The 24,154-nt window shown below is 32.2% G+C and overlaps 1 protein-coding gene across 3 annotated transcripts; it reads left to right on the forward strand.

Annotated features, from left to right (window-relative positions):
* Window positions 1-328: 328 nt before the first annotated feature.
* Window positions 329-23,749, forward strand: LOC148603936 (ATP-dependent RNA helicase DHX8-like). 3 transcript variants are annotated; one of them, XR_015916420.1, is made up of 22 exons: window positions 391-635; window positions 2,241-2,326; window positions 2,861-3,028; window positions 4,189-4,322; window positions 4,984-5,046; window positions 6,185-6,416; window positions 6,612-6,710; window positions 7,163-7,303; window positions 7,498-7,786; window positions 8,131-8,231; window positions 8,711-8,855; window positions 9,655-9,833; window positions 10,409-10,603; window positions 11,226-11,498; window positions 11,918-12,223; window positions 13,319-13,459; window positions 14,709-15,002; window positions 15,832-15,960; window positions 18,002-18,198; window positions 20,129-20,308; window positions 21,042-21,102; window positions 22,028-22,166. XR_015916420.1 is itself a non-coding variant. In XM_088551992.1 (21 exons), exons 1-21 carry the CDS (start codon window positions 527-529, stop codon window positions 22,263-22,265), a joined length of 3,669 nt encoding a protein of 1,222 aa, XP_088408118.1. In that variant the 5' UTR covers window positions 329-526; the 3' UTR covers window positions 22,266-23,749. The 3 variants fall into 3 exon arrangements, 2 of the variants coding, with proteins under 2 accessions (XP_088408118.1, XP_088408117.1); XM_088551992.1 differs by lacking the exon at window positions 21,042-21,102 and having other exon boundaries at window positions 329-635; window positions 7,193-7,303; window positions 22,028-23,749; XM_088551991.1 differs by lacking the exon at window positions 21,042-21,102 and having other exon boundaries at window positions 22,028-23,749.
* Window positions 23,750-24,154: the final 405 nt, after the last annotated feature.

Consider the following 24,154-nt stretch of genomic DNA (forward strand, 5'->3'; position numbering starts at 1 on the left):
GATGCACCTGATTCACGCTCCCAATTTTGGTGGAGTCCGAGTTGCTCATTTACTTCAGTTTCATTGTACGTTATTTTTGTTATTTTATGTGTTATGTGTGTCTGTTTTCCCTGTGTAGTTTCCGCTTGAATCTTTACCCCCTTCATTACTCTTATCTGGAGCAGACTATGATATATATTTAAAAAAAAAATGTTTCCAAATATATTTTCAGAAAAAAACTATTTGTTCCACTTGGGCAAATAAAATTGTCCAATCCACACTTTTGGAGCCTCATTGTATTACCTCCCTTAGATACGGTTTTCTGCAAAGAAGTAAATTACCAACAATTACGATTTTATACGACTTCCTGTGTAAACAATTTGTCTTTCCACGATGTTATCATTTTTGTTTTGATTCTTTTTTACCTCAGTAAAACTGTATCATTTGGTAGCATGAAATTGGAAGCGTAACATATAAGGACAAGGGTGTGAAGTATCGTTGGCCATCATCTTGTCATAAGAAGTATACAAACTAACAAAGGAGAAAGATGGATCTGAAGAACTTGAATGAGTTACAGCAACTAGAATATCTTTCTTTGGTATCTAAAGTATGCACAGAATTAGATAACCATCTTGGTCTTAATGATAAGGATTTAGGTAAGAATCCCTAGGTTTTTTAAGGTCAAAAAACGAGTTAAGTGTAAATAATTGGGATTTTTTTAGTCATTACATATTGTTTATTTGCAACATGAGTCATGATGTTTATTCTTTATTTTGCACAATTTTATGTACCACACTTCAAGTGCTAAAATTTCCGCCCTTTGCAGTTCCATTTAGGGTTTTCTATGGTTCAGACATTTAAATATGGCAGTGGTTCCTTGTCCACACATTCGTGGACATGAAGCCTCTTCAGGCTAATTGTCTACATATCCAGTTTGCATTAATAACATACGTAATTGTGACGGAAATGCCTGATTTGTTACAGAAATATTGTCGAACTTATCCGCAAAATGTACGACTATTAATGGATTCGCGAACTGTGATCACATTTAATAACTGGCTAAATTCGAAGACTGAATATATTTGACATTGCAACTCTTTTCTTGTTTGATTTGTTGGAGGCAGAACAATGTGCCATTCAAAAAAGATTAAGTTTTTTCATACCAAATCTACTTCAGTGTTTTCACTAGGTTTTTGAATAGCTGGAAATTAAAAATGAATTGGAGGAAACCAAATTTACGGCGAGGGGTCTGGGTCCAGGGCAGCGCAAACGACACAATGATTGACATTCAAACTCATCGGTTATTACCCTCCACACCAGACAAAATGGCCAAGATGCACGACTGATTAAATACCGATCCGTATCTGGATTCAAATTCCGTTTTTATTAACATTGACCAAAAAATTTTTTGATCGAAAATTTCATAGCTGGAAAAAACTCAGCGATAGGCGGTTGATTTTACCCGCTGCCGGCTACTATTGAAAACACTGTACTTGGTTATAATTCCAGATTCAATTGCCTGTATTTCTTCTTTGCCTTTTTTAAATAGATAAAAAAAAATCGTTTTTATATTAAGTTTAAAGACACATATTTTGATTTGGAAATGACATACATATACGATTTTGTTTTATTTGTCATAAGTTGTATATAGATATTAAGTTACATCTGTATTCAGGGATGATTTTGACAATTTTCAAATGGGTCCCCCATCATGACAGTTGGGAATTTTTTAAATGAGTTGGAAATTTTCAAAACTGTAGGAATCAATACTAACTAATTCTGTTTTGATGTGATAAATCATTGCAATGACCACTTCCCCAAGACATACTAAATTACACACCAAAATAATTTATCCACAAGAAAATATATTTCTTAAATCTGCCGCAATGAACTTTTCACATAACTTCTTAGGGAAAATACCATGAGATTAAAAGTTGGAATTCCCACGCAAGTAGGCTCGACTCCATTTCTGCCTCAGTCAAAATTGTGATGAGAAGTTCAATCAAAAACATGGGCTATGCACATTTGACATAAAACTATACTTAGAATAAGAAAAATAACACAGTCATATTTGTTTGCAAATGATTTTCTCTATCTGTCTATCTATCTCTCTGTCTCATTGATTCATTTCAACTTTCACTTTCAAAATACAATGTGCTTGATGATCGATGTAAACTCCCGGTTTCAGTATAATGCGGATGGGATCAGGGTAGGAATTGTTGTTACAAGTTACCAAAGGAATCATTTTGAAATTTTTTCAGCTGAATTTGTCATCTCCCTTGCTGTAAAGAATGACACCTTTGAAAACTTCAAAAAAGTATTGATGGAAAATGGTGCTGAATTTTCTGTAAGTATTATTTTTTTCTTTCAGTCATGAGTCATCATTTAGTCTTGGCCAAAGATGATGTTATATATTTTCCTGGCCAAGGTTACATTTTGCTTTATATAGCTTATATGTGTACATTTCTCAAATGAATTCTTTTATCTTTATACTGTTACATTAATTCTAATCATTTCAATATCTCTTTGTCACACATTGTGTCAGATATTTTCAAATCCAATGCTTAGCAGTAAAAAAATATAATCAACTGCACACAGTTAGATTCTATTTCTCCAATTAAATGTACAAACATTTGAGTAATACATTTTTTAAGATTTTTTATTTTCATGTGTATTCTTGCAGGTCATGCATTGTGTACATTATGTAAGGTACATATATTTTCTATGCCACAATGATCTTCCACCAATCAAAATCCAAGAAATTATAAAGGTATTTTCTCCAATGTATAGGAAATACATTAACTTCTTGTAAATTAATTTTTTTCTGTTTAACATGATATAGAAAAAGAAAAACTAAATTAATAATCTATGTTTTATATAGGACTCCCTGATAGCCAACTTACTCAGGTTGATCAACAGAATGAAACCCAAAACACAGGAAACAGGTCTGAAAAATGATGAAACAAAAGAAAATATTCCACAGTCTGACAAAGAATTACAAAAGAAATTGTTCCCAGGACTAGCAATTCCGAATGATCCAAATGTCAGGGTAAGTTGTTTTCAGAAATGTCAGGATTAGTGGCTCCCTGGACTGGAAAAAAAACTAACAGTACTAATGTCAGGTTAAGTTGTACCTAGACCTAGTAATGATAAATGATGTAAATTTCAAGTCAAATTGTTCTCAGGACTAACAATACCAAGTGATCCACTGGATGAGTTGTTCCTAGGGTAAACAATGCCATATGTTTTTGTATGATACATGTATATAAAACTAAAGTAATCTGCTCCTGAAGAAAAATGAATATGTATAACATTGAAGGATGTAGAAAGAATTCAATCTGATTTAATCCCTGTAAAAGTCATGTTTCATGCTTAAAGAAAAAGTATAAGAAATATACAAACATGAACAGTGTGTTAATTATACATATTTAATGCTTGATTTATACATATTTATTATAAGTACTGATCTTTGTAAGAATCATGCAAATTCTGTAATATGTGATACACCCCAAAAAAGGCTACATATTTTTATTTTTGTTATTAAGTTGCTTTATAAGTCTATATGATGAAATGTATAATTATTCATTCCAATCTGTCTGCTCTTAGGAGGTAATCCACATTGAAAATCCAACTGTTTCTATTTTTTTAGTGTCATTTACAGATTTATCTCCCTTAATTTTCAATTATATAGTATAATCTATATAATTTTTATTTCCTAAGAACATGGGTTATATGGAAAGCCACATGTTAATTCATGTTTACTATGACATTTTGAACAAAATATCAAAAATAAAAATATGTAGTCTTTTCAAACATAAATCACATTTTGTATGAATCTTACCTGTAGTGCTATTTAATCATATGAAAACCACAAGATGATTTATAAATGTAAAACATATGATTTACCGAATAATTCTCATATGTAAATATAGAATGATTCCCATATGTAAATATTGACTTGCTCATATATGATAATTATATGATTGAAAAACATGGTTATATGTAAATCATGTGAGAAGTATACATAAACTTAAACACATGACAATCATATGATGCTCAATTCATGTGGAAATCATATGTATCATTACCACTCTAGCACTGCATAAATATGATTCTCATGTGTGGTTCTTTAGGCTGCTGTATGTTTTTAGGTTTCTAGTCCTTCTGTTGCACATAAGACATTTCTTATGTCATTGCTTTAACTTTTAGGGTATGTTAAAAGATGAAGACCAGCCAGAAACGAAGTCTGAGGTCAAAACACAAATAACAGATGATAAAATGGTAGCGGATTCCATGTTGGGAGAACTTGAAGCTCTTATGACAAAACCACCACCTGATAGAAGGTATGATAGAAAGGTTAAATAATATATCTTAAGTATTAAGAGACTAGGTGAAGACTTTTACAGTTTTGTTGTAAATCATTTAAAGATAGAAGTAGGAGATACAATTTTTTAAAATTATTTTTTTTGTAGTCTACTAAGGCAAAGTATGATAATTTCTTGGTTGTCTTCCACATTTCTTTTAGCCAGACTCTCAGCTGAACCAAAAAAAATCTACAAAAAAGTACAGTAATTTCATTAAGAATACAGTGGTACATGTATGGACAAGAGTAGATGTTTGAAGAACACCCATTTGATAACTACCTATTCAGTTTTTCAATCATATATGTACACGTATAATGAAATGGAAATAGAGCTTAACTAAATTGCCGTTGTAAAAATGTGACTTGCCAATTTAAAAATCTTTCTAAAATGCCTGAAGGAATGGTTACTAACTAATGAAACAGCTGCCTTTGATGCCTTTGGCATACAATCAGTAAATTGATAATGTAAATGGTGGACTAAAGTTTTCATTAGGAGCACTCCTTGGGCATCTTGTGTTATTCGAGACAATTTACAGGTTATAATACAATTTCAATGTATAAACAAATGACTTAGACTCTTAGTGAGAGTGAAATCTTTATTGCTCAGTTATTAGAAGATGTATCTTTTTTACCTGTTTTAGAGTTGAAAAAGACAGAGAGAAAAGAAGAGACAGAAGTCGAAGTCAAGAAAGAGACAGGAAAAAGTAAGTTTATACCGTATTCTTCTGTGTATTAAGCGCCTTTGTGTATACAGCGCACCCCATTCTTGGCAAAGGAGATTGACGAGAAAAGTTAGTTTCTGTGTAAAACGGGCACTGGCATGCAAGGAAAAATCACCAGCAGAAGACAATATTGAGTTAAAAGGATTCCAGTAAATGCCTGAAATGTATATCCTTTCATCAATAATCTTTTCAATAAAAGTATTTTTTTATGTTTCCCAAGCCATTTATTGATTAAAATACAGTGATTTATTGGATCCATTCAACAAGTCAGCTAAAATATTTACATTTCCTGTTCGTATGCAAATCAGGTATTTCACTAAGACAATGGCATCATGTCCGACCGTATATAAAAAAGATGTTTTAATTTACCAAGCTTGAGTATTGACATTTGACATCTGGAAACTGTTCATCAAGGATTAAAGGATTAGTGACAATTGTTTCACCTTTGAAATTGATGTTTTGTCATTTGATAATTAAATGACAATGGGACTGAGGACAGGTTGGCACTCCCGTTATTGTGTATAATAAATGGATAAAACAACTATTAAATAGCAGTAAAACTTTATTTGTTTATTTCTAAAAGAAGCTGTTCTCAGAAATACAAAATGGCTCAATGTCTTGCGTTGACAACTTCGGTTCTGGCTCTCAAAAAATATGTTTCAAGAAAAAAAATATAGATACTCATTGTTTTGGTGTATACTGTACACCTATCTCCTGGAACAAAGAAAAAGTTGAAGAATACGTTACTCTCTAGCATTGTCATAAAATAAAGGAGTCAATTTATATTCTGGATTCAGTTGTCTGTTGAATTTTGATAGGCAGTCAAGATTCTGGATTTTAATTGAAATTGGCTGAAATCTGCAGGACTTATAGGCAATCAAATTTTAATGGTCATAAAGAAGTTATAGTGCTTTTTACAACCCAATCCTCTTATAAAGCTTAACATTTGAACTAAGAGTTTGAATTTGTTTGATTTTGAAATTTAATTCCCCCTAAATCTAATTGATAAAGTTATGAAATACTGACTGAACTCCATATTGAATCGATGCATCTATTATGAAAATGACCTGTTTAAGTTGAAAAGCAAAACATTTTTTATCAAAAGTAACAATTTTTTCAGGAAAAAGAAAAAATCAAGAAGCAGATCAAGAGAGAGACTTCGTAACAGAAGTAGGTCAAGGGACAGATTCAGAAGTAGAAGTAGGTCACGTGATAAAAAAAGAAGAAGAAGTAGATCTGACAGCCGTGACCGGAAATATAGAAGGTCACGTAGCAGAGACAGATATAAAGACAAGAAGAGAGACAGAAACAATAAATATGAAGAACTACCTCTAGAACCTGTGGTTGGAATGGTAAACAAGTCATATATATCATTATTATTTTTTTTAATCAATCAAAATTCATTGTAATTTAGTTATAGCTACTACACAGTATTTATTTTGTTTCCTTGTTTATCTCCAGAACCAAATCTGGGTGTCTTTCCTGATACAAACAATATTGTCATTAAGATTGTGTGGGTTTTACTATGACTTGTATTTCTGTTGTAGATATTTAATGGAAGAGTAACAACTCTAATGCAGTTTGGATGTTTTGTACAGTTAGAAGGACTAAGGAAGAGAGTGGAGGGTCTTGTACATATCTCACAGGTAACATCATAATTAGAAAAGGGGAAATACTGGAGTGCCAATGTAAAAGGGGGGCGGTAAAGAGTAGTAATGTAGTTCATTGATTATTATTATAAAGACAGATACAACTCTCATCTTGAATTGATTATTTTCTGGTGAAATAATGTCGGATACTCTGAATTTATTTTCTCATACTTTTTCCATCAATGAAGTGCAATAGAGTATTCCAAACATGAAATGTACATATCCTATTACATGTTTATGATCTGTATTATTGATTCTGATATCACCATGCTTAACAAAATTTCACATGGAAATGTACACATGCAAAAAACAAGCATTAAAAATTTCTTACAGGAATAAAATTGAAACCTAATCCATGAATGAAAATTATTTGTTCCTTGCATATCAATGAAGAAAATTTCATTTATCATTTTTTTAAAAGGCTGTTTTTTTTTATTTTACACAATTAGAATGTACACATAAGTTGTTCTTTTCACCAGTTAAGAAGAGAAGGGAGAGTGTCTCAAGTTAGTGATGTTGTCAGCAAAGGTCAAAGGGTAAAGGTCAAAGTCTTGTCATATACAGGAAACAAAACCAGTCTTTCTATGAAGGTAACTACCCTTTGTATTGTTGTCAAGTTTAAATTGCATGAAGTTTATATTTTTGTTTAAGTATTGTTTCTATTTAATCTGTTTATGTCAACAGAATTTGAATTGAAAAAAAGGAGATTTAATTAACTATTCGTTGACTCTAATGAATTGCTCTGATTGTGAGTGTGTAAGCATAACTTTTCTTTTTACAATAGGATGTTAATCAAGAAACAGGAGATGACCTCAACCCTAGTCAAACAAGATCACTCAAAGGTGAAGAGGTCAAAGATGAAACAGAGGCTCGTAACCCTGACAGACCCTCAGTGCAGGCACTGCTGGACATGCCGGAACTTGATGAGGTCAAGGATGTTAAGAAGGGTCGAAGAATGACATCACCTGAAAGATGGGAGATAAATCGTATGATTGCTGCAAATGTAATAGATAAATCAGAATATCCCGACTTCGATGAGGAAACTGGACTCCTTCCTAAAGAAGATGATTCAGGTGAGCAAAATAAAACCTGGTGAATCTCCTACTTACAAAATGTGTGATATATCATTTAAGCAGGTTTTTTTTTGTGGTAGGAAAATTTGCAAGTAATTGTAAGTCTGATCTAATAGGTTATATTAAGAAGTTACTTGCTGATGTTAACATCATCAGTATCATTTAAAACCATTGATTTATGGTCAGTTTTCAAGATCACATGGTAATATTTTCCATGGATAAGGGATACTAAAATTTTGTTCACCTTGTGTTCAGGTGAAAAGAAAAGTAAAAATAAATTTTATAGAAATGTATATTTTTTATGAAAAATATGAATTAGATACATGTACATGTGTGTATTGTAGATGAGGATGTGGAGATAGAACTAGTTGAGGAGGATGCACCATTCTTACAGGGAGTAGGGGGCAGAGGAGGTGTGGATCTGAGTCCTGTTAAAATTGTCAAGGTATTGTCAATATACAAGTAGTATTTACTATGATAATGTAATACAGGGATAGAAATATTCAGTAGTGACTTTTTACCATTTGTTTTGTTTGGCTATTTTGCCATTGAAATGCTTAAGTCATTTTGAATTTTTGTTATGAGGATGCACATCTTACAATAGTTAAAGTATGGAGATTGATTCTTCAACTATATAAATCCTCACCTCTCTCTGTAGATTAGTCATAATTAGAGACCCTTACATGCATTAAAATGGTTCAGTAAATTCCAAGATGATTGCATGCATTTATTATTGTCATTTTGTTATTTGATATACAGTTAAATGGAGGTGACTGGGACCCTGTAGAAAAGCTTCTTCTAAAAGTAAACTGATACTTTGCAGGCTGTATCTGCATTTATTGATAGGTAACTTCACAATAGAAAAAGTAATAATTCCACTTTGTTGCACTTCTTAAATAGTATCATTCTGTTTGTTGATTACAGAATCCTGATGGTTCTCTTTCCCAAGCTGCTATGATGCAGAATGCCTTGCAGAAAGAGAGACGAGAGGTGAAGCAAGCTCAGAGAGCTGCCGAGATGGAGGTACCAGCAGGTGTACAGAACAGCTGGACTGATCCAATGCCTGATAGTATGTGTTCTGTCACACCATGCATTCAATTTATCTTTAAGTTGTATCACACAGCACATTCAGGCTGAAAGAAATTTACACCAAAGTTATCAAGATTAGGTTGTTTCTAATTTTTAAATTAGATTCAATTCTTTAGATTCAAAGCAAGTATAGAATTTGATTCTCAGTACAATCCTTTTACAATCTTTTGTTGTACTAGTATGAGATTTCAAACTCAATGAATTAAGATAAAATTTACTGTATCTCATGCATCTAAGATGAAATACTACTAACCACTCTTGTAAATAAATGAAATAAGCATTTAATTTTGTACTGATCAGTTGTCTGAAGTAGTGGAAAGTAAATATATATGACCAATTGTATGGGATAAAAGTATCTCCACTGTCTGAAAAAGTTCTGTAACATATGTACTTAATGTTCCATTTTGTAGAGGAGTCAGTTTATTTACTGTATTTTAGGTTTATAAGTGTTCACATGTAGTTTCTGGAAGGTCTCTCTTGTATTCAGATTGCTTTGTATCTTGACTTTTAAGTTATATGATATGGCTTTAAAAAGTGATCAAGGAAACCAAGATTCTAGGGGAAATTAAAAGAATGCAATCCAAAGACAAAGACCAGACATGGAAAACAGACAAACACAACAAAGAACATAAAGTAACCAAAATAATACATACAAAGTAACAAAAGCAAATGAACAATTTTAAATTTAACTTTTGGTTTTTGTTTTCTTTTATTTCAATTTCAAATACAATTAATGAAACAATTGTTTTGACTGAATTTATCTTTCTCCGTACCTATAGGTACCCGCCAGCTAGCAGCCAATGCTAGGGGAGTAGGAATGACCCCACAGGATCTTCCTGAATGGAAGAGACATATAGCTGGTGGTAAGAAAGCCTCTTATGGAAAGAAGGAAAAGAAATCATTGTTAGAACAGCGACAGAGTTTACCAATATTTAAACTGAAAGATGAACTTCTTAAGGTATGGGGAAAAGTTAAATTATATGTTGTTTTAAAAAAAATAACTTGTATTTTATTAATTTTCCTAATTGGGGGAATGTTATTGGGATAATAGTTTATTGGATTGGACTGTTTTATTGGAAAGATTTGGTTTAATATATAATTTAATGATTTAAAGGAGTCTCAAAAACGTGATAATTGGAGAATATTTTCACATTGAAAGTAACTTTTAACTTTTTCGTTTATTAAAAATGTCATTTAACATTATTAGATTGAAACCAAAGATTTCTGTAGAATATTTGTAATTCTAATGATTGCATATTGAGGTTAATTCCTGCTTTCATGGCCAGTATGGGAAATCGTGATAATAGAAATCACAACTTTTTTATATTTTACTAAAGCAATAAGTTGATGAAAGTTAATAAAAGTATACATTATTTTCAGTTGTTTAACATTTTCAGAAACAATTCTTGTTAAAATCCAAGGAAAAAGTTTTAAGAATATTTTGAAATTAATACACATTCATTTTGCCTTAAAGATGGTATGTATCACTTAGTTCAACCCAGCATTTCAATATTATCAACCCAACATTTTTAGGCAGTGAATGACAACCAAGTTCTGATCGTCATTGGAGAGACTGGTTCCGGGAAAACTACCCAGATAACACAGTATTTGGCTGAAGCAGGTTATACTACTAAAGGAAAGATAGGCTGTACACAGCCAAGGAGAGTAGCTGCTATGTCTGTTGCTAAGAGAGTGTCAGAGGAGTTTGGGTGTAGGCTCGGTCAAGAGGTAAGTTTATTTTGCCCATAGGAGGTCGGGTGTAGGCTCAGTCAAGAGGTGAGTTTATTTTGCCCAGAGGAGTTTGGGTATAGGCTTGGTCAAGAGGTAAGTTTATTTTGCCCAGAGGAGTTCGGGTGTAGGCTTGGTCAAGAGGTAAGTTTATTTTGAACGTTGCAGACAAACAAGTTCATACACAAGTGGAGAGCTTTAGTTCACAGCATTACTGTCATATGCCATGAAATAAATGTTGATTGCTGGTCAGTTTTGGTTCATCTTTTAAGGCCCTGTCATACAAGAATTTGTCCATACATACACTGATTTACCTATTCTATTGTAATCCTGACACTTTGAGCCATACAGTAAGTTGGACTTTAACTAATGTTTGTATTGCATTTAAAATTCAGGAGTTATTGCTTTTACTCAGAAAATTTGGAATGCTGTTATATATGCGATCATCATATTTAACTTTCTCTTGTATGTATGACTTTCAGTGTGTACACACTGGCTGATCTACATGGTTTCAGGGTTGGAACCCCTCTTTTGTTTTTAATGTTAAGCAAAATATAGCTTGGATTACCTCCCTTTTATAAATTTCTGGACTTGTAGTATTAATTATAAATCATTATTGCAGGTTGGATACACAATCCGTTTTGAGGACTGTACAAGCCCTGAGACCAAGATAAAATACATGACAGATGGTATGATGTTACGAGAATGTCTTATTGACCCAGATCTCAGCCAGTATGCTATTATAATGTTGGACGAGGCTCATGAGCGAACCATTCATACTGATGTATTGTTTGGGCTGTTGAAGGAGGCGGTCAAGAAACGACCAGGGATGAAGTTGATTGTGACATCAGCTACTCTTGATGCTGTTAAATTCTCATCTTATTTCTTTGAAGCTGTAAGTTTGGTTAATATTAAAGTTTTTATCTCATTCATACCAATTTCAGCTTTGAAAGATGATAAATACCAATTTCAGCTTTGAAAGATGATAAATACCAATTTCAGCTTTCAAAGATGATAAGTACTAATTTCAGTAAATTGATTTTACAGCCAGAAAATTTGCAACTAAGTTATTACATTATATCATTTGAAAAAAAAAATTAAGGAAAACATTTGTACTTGATTAGAAATATAACACCATACATGAACATTTCTTCATGGCATAGACTATAGAGTAACAAATAGTATCCTGCTTTTTATGATTGGTACCCATATCACACCATGAAGACAAGATTCATGAATTTTCAACATAAAAAGGTTGGCACTCATTTTTGTGTTGTGTAATTTAAATTTTAATGACCAGTTAAAAATTTTCAGCCTATTTTCACCATCCCTGGGAGAACATATCCAGTAGAAGTCCTGTACACCAAGGAAGCAGAGACTGATTATCTTGATGCCTCCATGATCACTGTCATGCAGATTCACCTAATGGAACCTCCTGGGGATATTCTCTTGTTTTTGACTGGTCAGGAGGAGATTGACACTGCCTGTGAGATACTGTATGAGAGGATGAAAGCCTTGGGCCCTGAAGTACCTGAATTAATTATTCTACCTGTATATAGTGCCCTGCCTAGTGAAATGCAGACCAGGATTTTTGAGCCTGCTCCACCTGGTTCAAGAAAGGTTTGTTTCTATAAATATATTTTACTTGTGTGTTTTTTGATTAATTTTCAAATATTGTACTTACAAAGGTTGAAGTACATGTACAGGTGAAATTTGCCACTTTATTTTTGTGAAAAAAATTTATGTGTGATTTACAGCAATCTTGTTACTGAACTCAAGTGTTTAACTAAATAAAGTTTTTTGTCTAAACAGGTATTTTCTTAAATAGAGATTAAATTGTCCATTCCATGTAAATTACAAGTGTCTGCACCAATATAGTCCCATTTAATATCTTGATATTCTGAAGCATTTTTGTCTATTTATCATAAATCCTGAATATATGGTGGGTCTACATTGTTGCAGGTATCACAGATATGACAAAATGATTAATTTTGTACCAAAATGTAGCTTTTTTTTTGCTAATTCATTCGCCTTGTCATTACTCAACCAGAACTATCTAAAAAATTCTAAAGTGGTATTGTTGTTGTACTTCATTAAGTCTTTACAAAAATGCAGATTTGTAATAGTCTATTGCCATGTTTAGAAATTAAACCAAGTAAGGGGTCAAAAACACCCATAGGTGTACCTTGTCCTTTGATATAATAGTAAAAAAGTCATATTAGAAATGAACAAAGATTTTCTATAATGAGATATTGGTTAAAACCTATTGTACCCCTTGTTAACAAACAGCCCTCTAACCTTAATATAGAGTATTTATTATTAATGTGATTTTAGGCTTTATAAATGAAGGATGGAGCTACATGTATTAGTACTCAATTATCATTTGACTTTGGTTGATAATACACCATTATTTTGTTATATTTCTGATGTCTTAACAAACAGGAAGACTTCCTATAACACATGGAAAGTTCAAAGAAAAAACTTCCTAACTGCTGATGTCATGTCCTTAATTTATCATTTCCAACAGAATGAATTTGAGCCATTCATATTTCAGAACATCTACATATAGGACATTGCTTAGCTTTGTCCCTATTAAAAAAAGATTACTTTATCAATGTACTGGTATGTTAATTATCTCATTTGTATTGATCTCTTGTATTAAGAATTTGATTGGGTTTGTATACTGTTAGTAATATCATTATTATAAATTTTCAGGTAGTCATAGCCACCAACATTGCTGAAACCTCTCTGACTATTGATGGTATATTGTATGTAGTAGATCCAGGATTTGTAAAACAGAAAGTATACAATTCGAAAACTGGCATGGATCAGCTGATTGTTACACCTATTTCTCAGGTAAGTCTTCTTAGGGCTTTCAATAGGTACAGTTATTCTTTCTGAAGGTCTGTAGTATGTCTTATTTTCAGAATTCTTATTTTATTCATTTCTGTACCAACTACAAAGTTTAAGGGCATATAGTTATCAACTTGTCTGCCCTTATATCTTGTAAGCACAACTCCTGCTAAAATGCTTACAATGACTATTTTTTATGCCTGCAAAGGAAGTTACTCCAGGTTATGAGTTTTAAATTTTAAATTGTAAGTGCAACTTCTAAACTGCTTAGTAGATTTAATGTGATCTATTGGACAGTTAGACATTGGAGGCAGTTTTGCGATGGGATAATAACAGTGTAATTAATTGAAAGAGTAATCAAGGGAACCAAGGTTATAGCGGTAATCAAAAGAATGTAATCAAGGGACAAAGACCAGACATGGAAAACAGACATATACAACAAAGAACATAAAGTAACTAAAATCATACATACAAAGTAACAAAAGCAAATGAGCAACTCGGACCCCACTAAAAACTGGGAGCATGGACCAGGTGCACCGGTAGAGTAAGCGTCCTCTGCTTTTCTAGAAACACCCACTGAGTTGCTCATAAAAAATGAAGTCCGGGGTAGACAAACGAGGAAAGGAAAACTATGACCTGTAGAATAAATCAGTTTTCATGGTGCAGATGGATACACCATAACGATCCACAAGTTCATGATGACGACCATAAAAGAAAGAGTGAATAACCAAAATATCATGATTGCTGATAAACACCTAGATTTAAGGAGTGTGTGCAACTTGTTCCATGCACGAGTTAAATCTTACTGAGTTCTTGGCATGAATGATCATATTTTGGATATTCATGATAACTAATTGATTATTTTATTTATTATATAAATTTCCTCCATTATACATTGGTTTTTTAAATATAAATTTTAAATTTTGTGAATAGTGGATTGATATTCATGTTATGATGTTTTGGGAGGAGAAATTTAAAGTGTGATAGAGAAACTACCAAAATTATTTCAGTTTGAATTATGGAAATTTTTTTAACTGGGAGCATTTAATAAAACACTGCTATCTATGCAATAATCACTGTTTAATTATTGCAAATGGAGATTTCCCTACTTAAGGTTTTAACATGACTGAAGTCTGTTTGTATTTTTGACACATACATCTTATTTCTTCACACTTTTTATAGCTTTTGTTCTTATCTCAAAAAAATAATTACTTCAATTCAGATTTTTGAATTATTTGCCTTTTTACTTTAGGCCCAGGCAAAACAAAGATCAGGTCGAGCAGGAAGAACAGGCCCAGGCAAGTGTTACAGACTGTACACCGAGAGGGCCTATAGGGATGAAATGTTGCCGACCAATGTACCAGAAATACAGAGAACAAATCTGGCCAGTACTGTCTTATCTCTGAAGGCTATGGGCATTAATGATCTGCTGTCTTTTGATTTTATGGATGCCCCACCTATGCAGACCCTCATTTCAGCAATGGAACAGTTACATGCTCTCAGTGCTTTAGATGACGAAGGATTACTTACCAGGCTTGGAAGAAGGGTAAGTTTAAAGGACATAATACTTATGTAAAGGGACTGTTAATGACATTAATGAAATTCTACAATACATACATATGTAACACACACAAATTCCTTTCTTTGTCTTTGTAGCTCTGTTTTGTGTAAAAAAGTAAAGAAATCTTGTACAGTTATATACATGTAGTTACAAATAAAAGATGTTAATTTTAAAATTTTTAAAATTTTTAATTCTTTCTGAGCTCCAGTCACCTTAACCTGATAATGATTTAAGTGTTGATCATGGTAAGAACCTTTGGGCAATAATACCTACAATGATTACGATATAAGATATTAGGCATTATTTTTTTCATGATTTCATGTAAGAATAACCACAATATGTACAATTATTGGTTACCTTAAGTATTTTAAATCATATCAATATATCAGGATAATGGATGTATCACACTATAGCTGCAAAATTAAAAATTTGGACATTTTTTATCCAGGTGGGGTTGTTGTCCTGTGACATATTCACCATATCCATTCTCATTATAAGATTAAAAGGATTTGCTGAAATTATCATTAGACACTCCACTTATTGTTTGCTTATAATATAGATCCATTTAACCATAACCCATTTTGAAATTGCAATGTGTAATGTCAACATAAGCCTAATTATGTTTCAATTAAGTGTCAGTGGTCCTTTTCACAAAAAATCTGAAGTGTAAAATTAGTGTTAAGTTATGTCGTCATAGTAGATCACAGTATTGTTACATCTTAACATTCAACTAATTTTGCTCTTACGATTTTTGTGAAAAAGGACCACTGATTCTATTCTAATTTAAAAACATTTTTGTTTCTGTGTATTACAGATGGCAGAATTCCCTCTAGAGCCCATGTTGTCTAAGATGCTGATTATGTCAGTACATCTTGGTTGCAGTGATGAGATTCTAACCATCGTATCAATGTTGTCTGTACAGAATGTATTCTATAGACCAAAGGTATGAAATCAGTACACTACTGACAACATGGATATCAATTTTACACTTTATAGAGTGGAACAAATGGTGGCTCTGCTGTGATTCAATCATGTCTTCACAAAAGGATATTTGGTTAAAATTTGAAATTTGAAGTTATGCCCCACTCGTAGGTGTTAAGTCTCTTGCTTTATATTAACCAGAAGCCTCGCAATATTTCATGAGAAATTCAACTATCTCTTGCTAACATGCTGTGTTGAAGTGGGATATTTCACAGCAATTGGAAATTTCTCCCACCTTATTTTAATTTTCTCTTAAAAAATTACTCAGCTCTTGTTAAAACAAACTGATCTCAAACTTGTGATAAAGACAATTTACCATCATTGCAATATAGGCAAAAATCAAATGTCATATTTCAGGAGAGAGGATGTCACAAGAAATAGGGTATGTAAGTCTCGTCATGTGACCCCGTGATTTCATGAGAATGGGTCCTAGTCTACCATTCAAAAGCATGAAGATTTGTTATTTAGAGAGTGTTGAGTTCAGTGTTAAGGGCAAAACATCTTTTTGTATAAAATACCGGTAAAAAATGACAAATGTCTATTTCTACATGATAAAGGTATTAAGAAAAAACATAAACTAGAAGATTTTACATTATAATACAGTGTTTCGAGTACCCGGAAGTAAACAATAAAATGCAGATCGGTCTTCGGTTTTCAATACGTTCTACGTCGGAAATTCCGGTAAAGAAAATGAAACTAGAACGAGACTTGCATACCCTATTGTCATAGTAAAATTGAAAATAAGTTGAAATATTGTCTGTTGCTTTACACAAAACATGTCCCGAAAACAAAACTTTGGCAGATATCACACCTACACCCCCACATATCAAATGGTTGGTAATTGGAGTCACCCTGTTTGTCCTTTTTTCATGTTTACCTTGACTCGCTAAAGGTGGATGAACGTAGGTTTGATATTTGGCTTTATAGATTAGGTATTTGTTGTGAGTCATTTTTGGATTTATAGATTAGGTATTTGTTGTGAGTCATTTTTGGCATTATTGATTGGTATTTGTTGTTAGTCATTTTTGGCTTTATAGATTGGGTATATGTTGTAAGTCATTTTTGACTTTATAGATTGGGTATATGTTGTAAGTCATTTTTGGCTTTATTGATTGGGTACATGTTGTAAGTCATTTTTGGCTATATAGATTGTGTATTTGTTGTAAGTCATTTTTGTTGCTATGTGATATTGACTTCCAGTATGAGTGAGGAGCATGACTAAGTGTACAACTTCATTTTTTTAAATTATGTTATCTACGATATGAAAAGTTGAAATCTTTAATATTTCATATGATGATATTTTAGCAAGTTGTCTACTGATGAATGTATAGATATTTTAAGTGACAAGTATTCTTAACTCCACCTTTACCATTCTTAACTCCACCCTGACTTTTCTTAACTCCACCTTTACCATTCTTAACTCCACCCTGACTATTCTTAACTCCACCTTTACCATTCTTAACTCCACTGTGACTATTCTTAACTCCACCTTTACCATTCTTAACTCCACCCTGACTATTCTTAACTCCACCCTGACTATTCTTAACTCCACCTATACCATTCTTAACTCTACCTTTAATATTCTTAACTCCACCTTTACCATGTTAAAACTGATGGAAATATAGAGTTGGCAACATCAGGCTGTAAATTTGTTTATTGCTCGTTGCTCAGAAGTTTCCTTTTCATTATCAAATTCTTTACCATTATCTACCATGACAATTTATCTTACATGTATATACATGTACATTCAAACCACCTGTATTCGTCAATTGTTAGAAGACTATAGTTAGAATATCCCTATATAGTGTATAGATGAAGCTCTATATAAAGACTGCCTATTTTATGTAATCATGATTTTGCTCTCCTTTGGAAGTTCATTTAATACAAGTTTGACATTATAGTAAGTATGATATGATTAAATACAATTTTAGTGAAAGTAATAATTTATTTTCAAAAATCAAGTATCATGATATAAATTCCTTTCCTGGATAAAATTATTTTAGGACAAACAGTCGATAGCTGATCAGAAGAAAGCCAAGTTCCACCAGACAGAAGGAGACCATCTATCTTTATTGGCTGTCTATAACTCATGGAGAAACAATAAATTCTCTAGTCCATGGTGTTATGAAAACTTTGTACAAATACGGACATTAAAGAGAGCTCAGGATGTCAGGAAACAGATGTTGGGTATTATGGACAGGTATGCCCTTTGTTTTAGTAGATACATTATTTGTCTGTCTGTCTGTCTGTCTGTCTGTCTGTCTGTTTGTCCCTCTATCTCTAACACAGGAAACTACATAAAATAACTAAGTCATAAAGTGCTACAATGTCATAAGCAATGTTTACGTCAACGTCTGCAGACGGTTACAATTTCACATTAAACAGACATTTTTCGGAAATGCTTTCTAGATATATTGGAAGAAGAAAGAAAATAAATAAAATGTTTCGATCATCTCTTCGACTTTGATCTTGCTTTTAATATTTTCATTTCATTAAATGTTCTTGCCGTGATATGGCCCTAGTCGTCGAAATGGCATTAAAACACAACAATCAATCAATCAATCGATCATCTCTTCAGTTACAGCTTAAATATTCGTTAGAAGTTTGCTTATTTCACATTTCTTACGATTCTAGTAGGTGCGGCTTATTTTCCATGGATGGAAAATGGCATTGTTCACAAGCTTGAACATCTCACGGCACCCCCCTTTTAGTACAATTATTGACTCAGTGTTTCATTTGAATATTACTCACATGATCATAATAGTCTATACATTTACAACATTAGAACATCCATAAAATTATGAACGCAGGCGTGTAAATGCAATAAAATGCATCTCCTAAACAACTCATATCAGTGCTATATACTGTTTATATAGAACATCATGCACACTTGTATTACAAAATTAAAGCATTCACTGTGATATAGTGGATAAGGTACGAATGTGCACGGTTATAGTAAAGCACATAAGTGAAAGAAACATCGGATATCTTAATCGTATAACCCACTGTGTCACTTAATCTTGAATCTAAAAATAGATCATTTGAGCGTTTGTAAACAAAAGAGAAACAAAAGTTGGACACGTACCATGTCAGTTTTTCATCTCACCCGACCTGTTCCACTCAACCAAATTTCTTGTGTCATACATCAATCGAACCGGAATGAAATAAGGAATCTATCTGTATCTGGCAAAAAATCATGAGGGATAGTGAAACAAAATAATCTTTCGCCGACTTCGACAGATTAACAAATACATGTATCACCGCACAACATATTTCCAATGTGATTTTCTTGACTAATCGGACGATTCATTTCTTTTTCCTGCAAAATTCAGGACAAATACATCAATACAAATTATCTTGCCAAATTTTAACTAATTTGGTTGCGATTAACAGGTCGGCAAACGTATTTTGTAGTTGAGTTAAAGGATGTCAGGAAATGATCATGTGATTCACAAGGGAAAATCCCAATAAATCGAAAGTAGAAAAATTGCATATTTTAAAACCTGTTTTATCAGACAAAACCTCAAAGAAAACGTTTAATAGCAATTTTAGTCATTTTAAAATACCTTTACTGCAGAATGATATTTTAAAGAATTTTTTTTTTATTAATTTTACTTAAAACTGCCTTAACCGTCCTGCGAAGATTGTGCTCCCAAATCTCCCATGCCATGTTTTAGAATTCTGGTTTTCTTTTTACTATCATTTTTAAATGTACAATATATTTAAGTGTTTCTCCTTGGAAAAAAAGGGGTTAATCATATATTGTTTTATCAAAACCAAAATGCTGATAAAATTTCAAAACAATGTGAAATGTACCAAGTAGCTTGACTGAAAAAAATAAAGATGAAGTAATGAATGTGATAAGTTATTTTAAAATATATTTGGAATATAAATCATTTCTTTTTAAAATGATACAATGAAAATTATCCATTTGATCAATTCCTGACCCAAACCCTACTGATTTCAATTTTATGGTATGTATTTACTTGAAATCACTGGCAGTCAGTGACTGAATTGAATTATACAAGGAAGAAATAATGGAACTCTGGTCATGTTCAAACATCTTTTTTTTCTGTTTTAACATAAAACTTATTATAGTGTTAATTCTATTGCCTCTCTTCTATTTACAGGCATAAGTTAGATGTAGTAAGTTGTGCTAAGAACACTGCCAGAGTACAGAAGGCTATATGTAGTGGGTTCTTTAGGAATGCAGCTAAGAAGGATCCACAGGAAGGATACAGGACTTTGGTGGACAGTCAGGTGGTCTATATACATCCATCTAGTGCTCTGTTTAACAGACAACCAGACTGGTAGGTTATAGTAGTGTTAGAAATAGTCATAGGTTGCAGATCTTCTATGCTGAAACAGATACTGATTATTGTCCCCCGCTGCAACGCGGAGCAGGGGCGTAGAAATGCTGGTGTCCGTCCGTCCACCTGTGCGTCAGAAGCTTGTGAACGCAACTCCTCAGAAACAGCTGAACGGAATTTGTAGGATTGTTTGTCACCATATGTAGTTCACCATACTTAACCGCTATCTTGATTCAACAATTTTTATGGGAGTTATGGGACTCTGTTCATTTTTCACATTATTCGCAATAGAAACACATTGTGGATGCAACTTATCAGAAACCGCTGAACGGAATTTGACCAAATTTTGTGGGATTGTTTGTCACCATATTTAGTTCATTATACTCATGCCATTTTGATTCGTTAATTTTTATGGGAGTTATGGGACTTTGTTCATTTTTCACGTTTTTTGTTGTATGAAGATTGTATCTTTCACATTCTTAACCTAACTTAATTTGATTCATTAAGATACATTAACTTTGAATCACCACATGGACTTATGAAAGCACATAAGTTTTGAATCTGCTATTTATACAAATGTCAAACATTTGTAATTCAACTCTTTCTACAGCGGCGGGGGACATATGGCTACGTGTAGCATTTTTGTTTAAGTAAAATTGAATAAATATAAGCGTGTAAGGGAAAACTTTATTTGCAAAACAAATCCTGAAAAATTCTGTGGTATTATTTACAGAACAAAGCATGAAAGTGACCCTGATTTTACCAAAATGATGCTCCACAGCATTCAATTCTATGTAAGCAATGGATTTTTTTAAAATTAACACAGTTTTAACACAACTACACAAAGTTTTTAAGAGTTAATACCATAAGTATTAAAAAGATGCACCAGAAAGAGTAATGAAAGGGAGATCATTCTGTTTTTCAGAATCAAATTTTTTTCCTAATTAGATAATTCGTTTTGACCTTTATATACATCTGTCTGTCTAGACAGGATATAATATGGTATACTTGTGTCACTCGTCATTTATGGTATACCTGTGTTGCTAGACATTTATGGCATACCTGTGTTGCTAGACATTTATGGTATACCCATGTCGCTCATCATTTATGGTATACCTGTGTCGCTCGACATTTAAACTTTATACAATAACCCAAAATGTAGCCATTAATTTGTATTAATCTTTGATAAATGTTCATGTTTAATCACTATCAAATTCAAAGCTGTATCAAGCCTTAATTTTGTGTCCATATGTGCTCCATCTGTTCAGGGTTTTACATCTTCCAGCATATCTAGATCAATCCACAAGACATTTTATTTTATATTGGAACACATTGAGTTTTTTTTTTAAATTGTTTTACTTATACTATTTTTTTGTTCAGTCAGTAGTGTAGATTTTAGTAGAATCATAGTTACAATGATATGCACCTTGCAATTTAAATTTAAACTTTATATATAGCACCTAAGTGATATTCTATATACATTTATATATAGTACCTGAGTGATATTCTATATATATTTATATATAGTACCTAAGTGATATTCTATATATATTTATATATAGTACCTAAGTGATATTGTATATATATATATATTTATATATAGTACCTAAGTGATATTGTATATATATATATATTTATATATAGTACCTAAGTGATATTCTATATATAGTACCTAAGTTATATTCTATATATAGTACCTAATTGATATTCTATTTATAGGGTAGTGTATCATGAACTTGTACTAACCACCAAGGAATATATGAGAGAGGTCACTACTATTGACCCCAAATGGCTCGTTGAATTTGCTCCCAAATTTTTCCGTCACAGCGATCCAACTAAACTGAGTAAGCAGAAGAAACAACAGAAGATCGAGCCATTATATAACAAATATGAAGATCCCAACTCCTGGCGTATATCTCGGGCATTCAAGAAGGTCCACACTAAAGTTACTTTCTGATTTACTTTGTTTATAGTTTGTCACACTTAAATAATCAATGGTTTCACTGTGAATAAGATCTTCTCTGGATTATGAGATGAGGTGTAATGACAGGATGAGAGTCTCATTTGATCTTTTTTCATTGAAGTCGGAAATTCACAGTCTATCTCTTAAAGAGTCTTTGATGAGGTAGTTTTATACTTTTTAAGACAGAGATCAGATTTTATCATATTTATTTTTTTAAGCAACTGTAATGTACTGAATGGTATGTTTGTAGAACATTTTAAATCACCTGTTTGTATTTGAATTATAAGTGAGCGTGTTTTGTAATAAATTGATATAAATGTGTTACTACTGTATGGTTAAGGATATTGATAACTACAAAATGTCACTTCATATTTGAAATGTTTCAGTTTTTCATCTCATTTCAAAATATTTCCTTGTTGATTACAGAATGTTCAGACATACTCCTCTTTTTGAAAAATAAGACTGTTTTAATTCTATGACAATCAATGAATTGTTACCTGAGTTTATGACAGAATGCCCTATTGTGAAAATAGTAAACAACCATTTCTCTGATATACTAGTGTATATAATAACAGTTTATTAGATGTGTTCAAAAATACTTCATGTGTTGCATTATTGAGATATATGTTTACCAATGAGTGATTATGTACAGGTCATCCCATCAGTCTTAATGAGATTTTTTAAAAAAAATTGTATATGCAAAAGAAGAGAGTGAAATGCTATGAATTCTACTATTTTAAAACAAATTATGTATCCATCCATATATCATCTTCATTCCCATTTACAATAGTTTTATCATTGACCATGTAATAAGCAAAGGCAGCCTTTGAGAATTTCTATTTCTACTTAATTCTTGCAATGGTAAGTCAAAGCTAATTATTAGCATTGCCTTGGAAAGTGAAAAGTTAAATTTAAAAGATACATACTCTGGTAGATAACCTGGAATTAGCTATCTGACTTTGTTATTCACAATAAACAATTTTAAAATGCCTTAGGCAGAGTGCCCATTTTTATCCCGAGGGGGGCCTGGGATTTGTTGTGCGATAAGATGTTTTTTTGCACCAGTACAAGTTTTATTTAACAGCAACAGAAATCAATATTTTTATTTTAAAATTTGCCTTGTTAAGTAGTGGGGAAAATGTTATTATTTTTATTTTTTCAATGGATGAGTAAAAAAATTGTTCTCCAAAATTTGGATCATTTGGTTTTTTTTCTCAATAAGAACCCAGCCCTTCCTCTTGCTAATAAAATGGTAGATACCTTAGAATACTGACTGAGCATGCTATGCAAATATTAACAACAGATCAAGGTCAATAGAAGATTTAGGAAAGCTGTGTCACATCCTGTTCATTTTCATGAATTGTATTTGAAGTTTCATCTTTTTTTTATGAAAGATTCAGTTTGGCTCAAATTTTCAGATATTAAAATTAACATGTTTGTGTCTGTCTTAAAAGGAATAAAAGAATATGTTAAAACAATGATCATTTTGTCTTTATTAAATTCCTACTGTAAAACATCTCAATCTAATTAAAGTTATACAATGTACCAATCAACTATTCCATTCAGTCACTGAATCTAACAACACCCCATTCTACTTTCTGTTCAGATGACCTTTTCAGAATCCTTGGGTTTTTCCCATTGGATAATGCTTTCAAAATCATGAAAGATGAAATCTAATTGGCAGATCAGAAAGGTCATTAGAACAGAGAGTAGAATGGAGTGTTGATAGATCCCACCGGCAATGACTGAATAGAACAATTGATAGGTCTAAATTTTAATTTGATTAATGACATCTTGATTTCCTTTTGCTACAAACAGTCAAAAATATATACAGTATTCAAGACTCATATCTTAACAAATATTGTCAACTTCATTTAAAGTAA

The sequence above is a fragment of the Perna viridis genome, chromosome 11 (genome assembly GCF_037379345.1).
Source record: "Perna viridis isolate PV_CMFRI_1.1 ecotype Kerala chromosome 11, ASM3737934v1, whole genome shotgun sequence".
NCBI classification, from domain to species: Eukaryota; Metazoa; Mollusca; class Bivalvia; order Mytilida; family Mytilidae; genus Perna; species Perna viridis.

Bases quoted from the DNA above. Each gene is read 5' to 3' on its own strand.
- LOC148603936 (XM_088551991.1), top strand. From the start codon at position 527: ATGGATCTGAAGAACTTGAATGAGTTACAGCAACTAGAATATCTTTCT. The intron at 4,323-4,983 runs GTATGATAGAAA...TACCTGTTTTAG, and splicing joins AAACCACCACCTGATAGAAG to AGTTGAAAAAGACAGAGAGA. The intron at 15,003-15,831 runs GTAAGTTTAAAG...TGTGTATTACAG, and splicing joins TTACCAGGCTTGGAAGAAGG to ATGGCAGAATTCCCTCTAGA.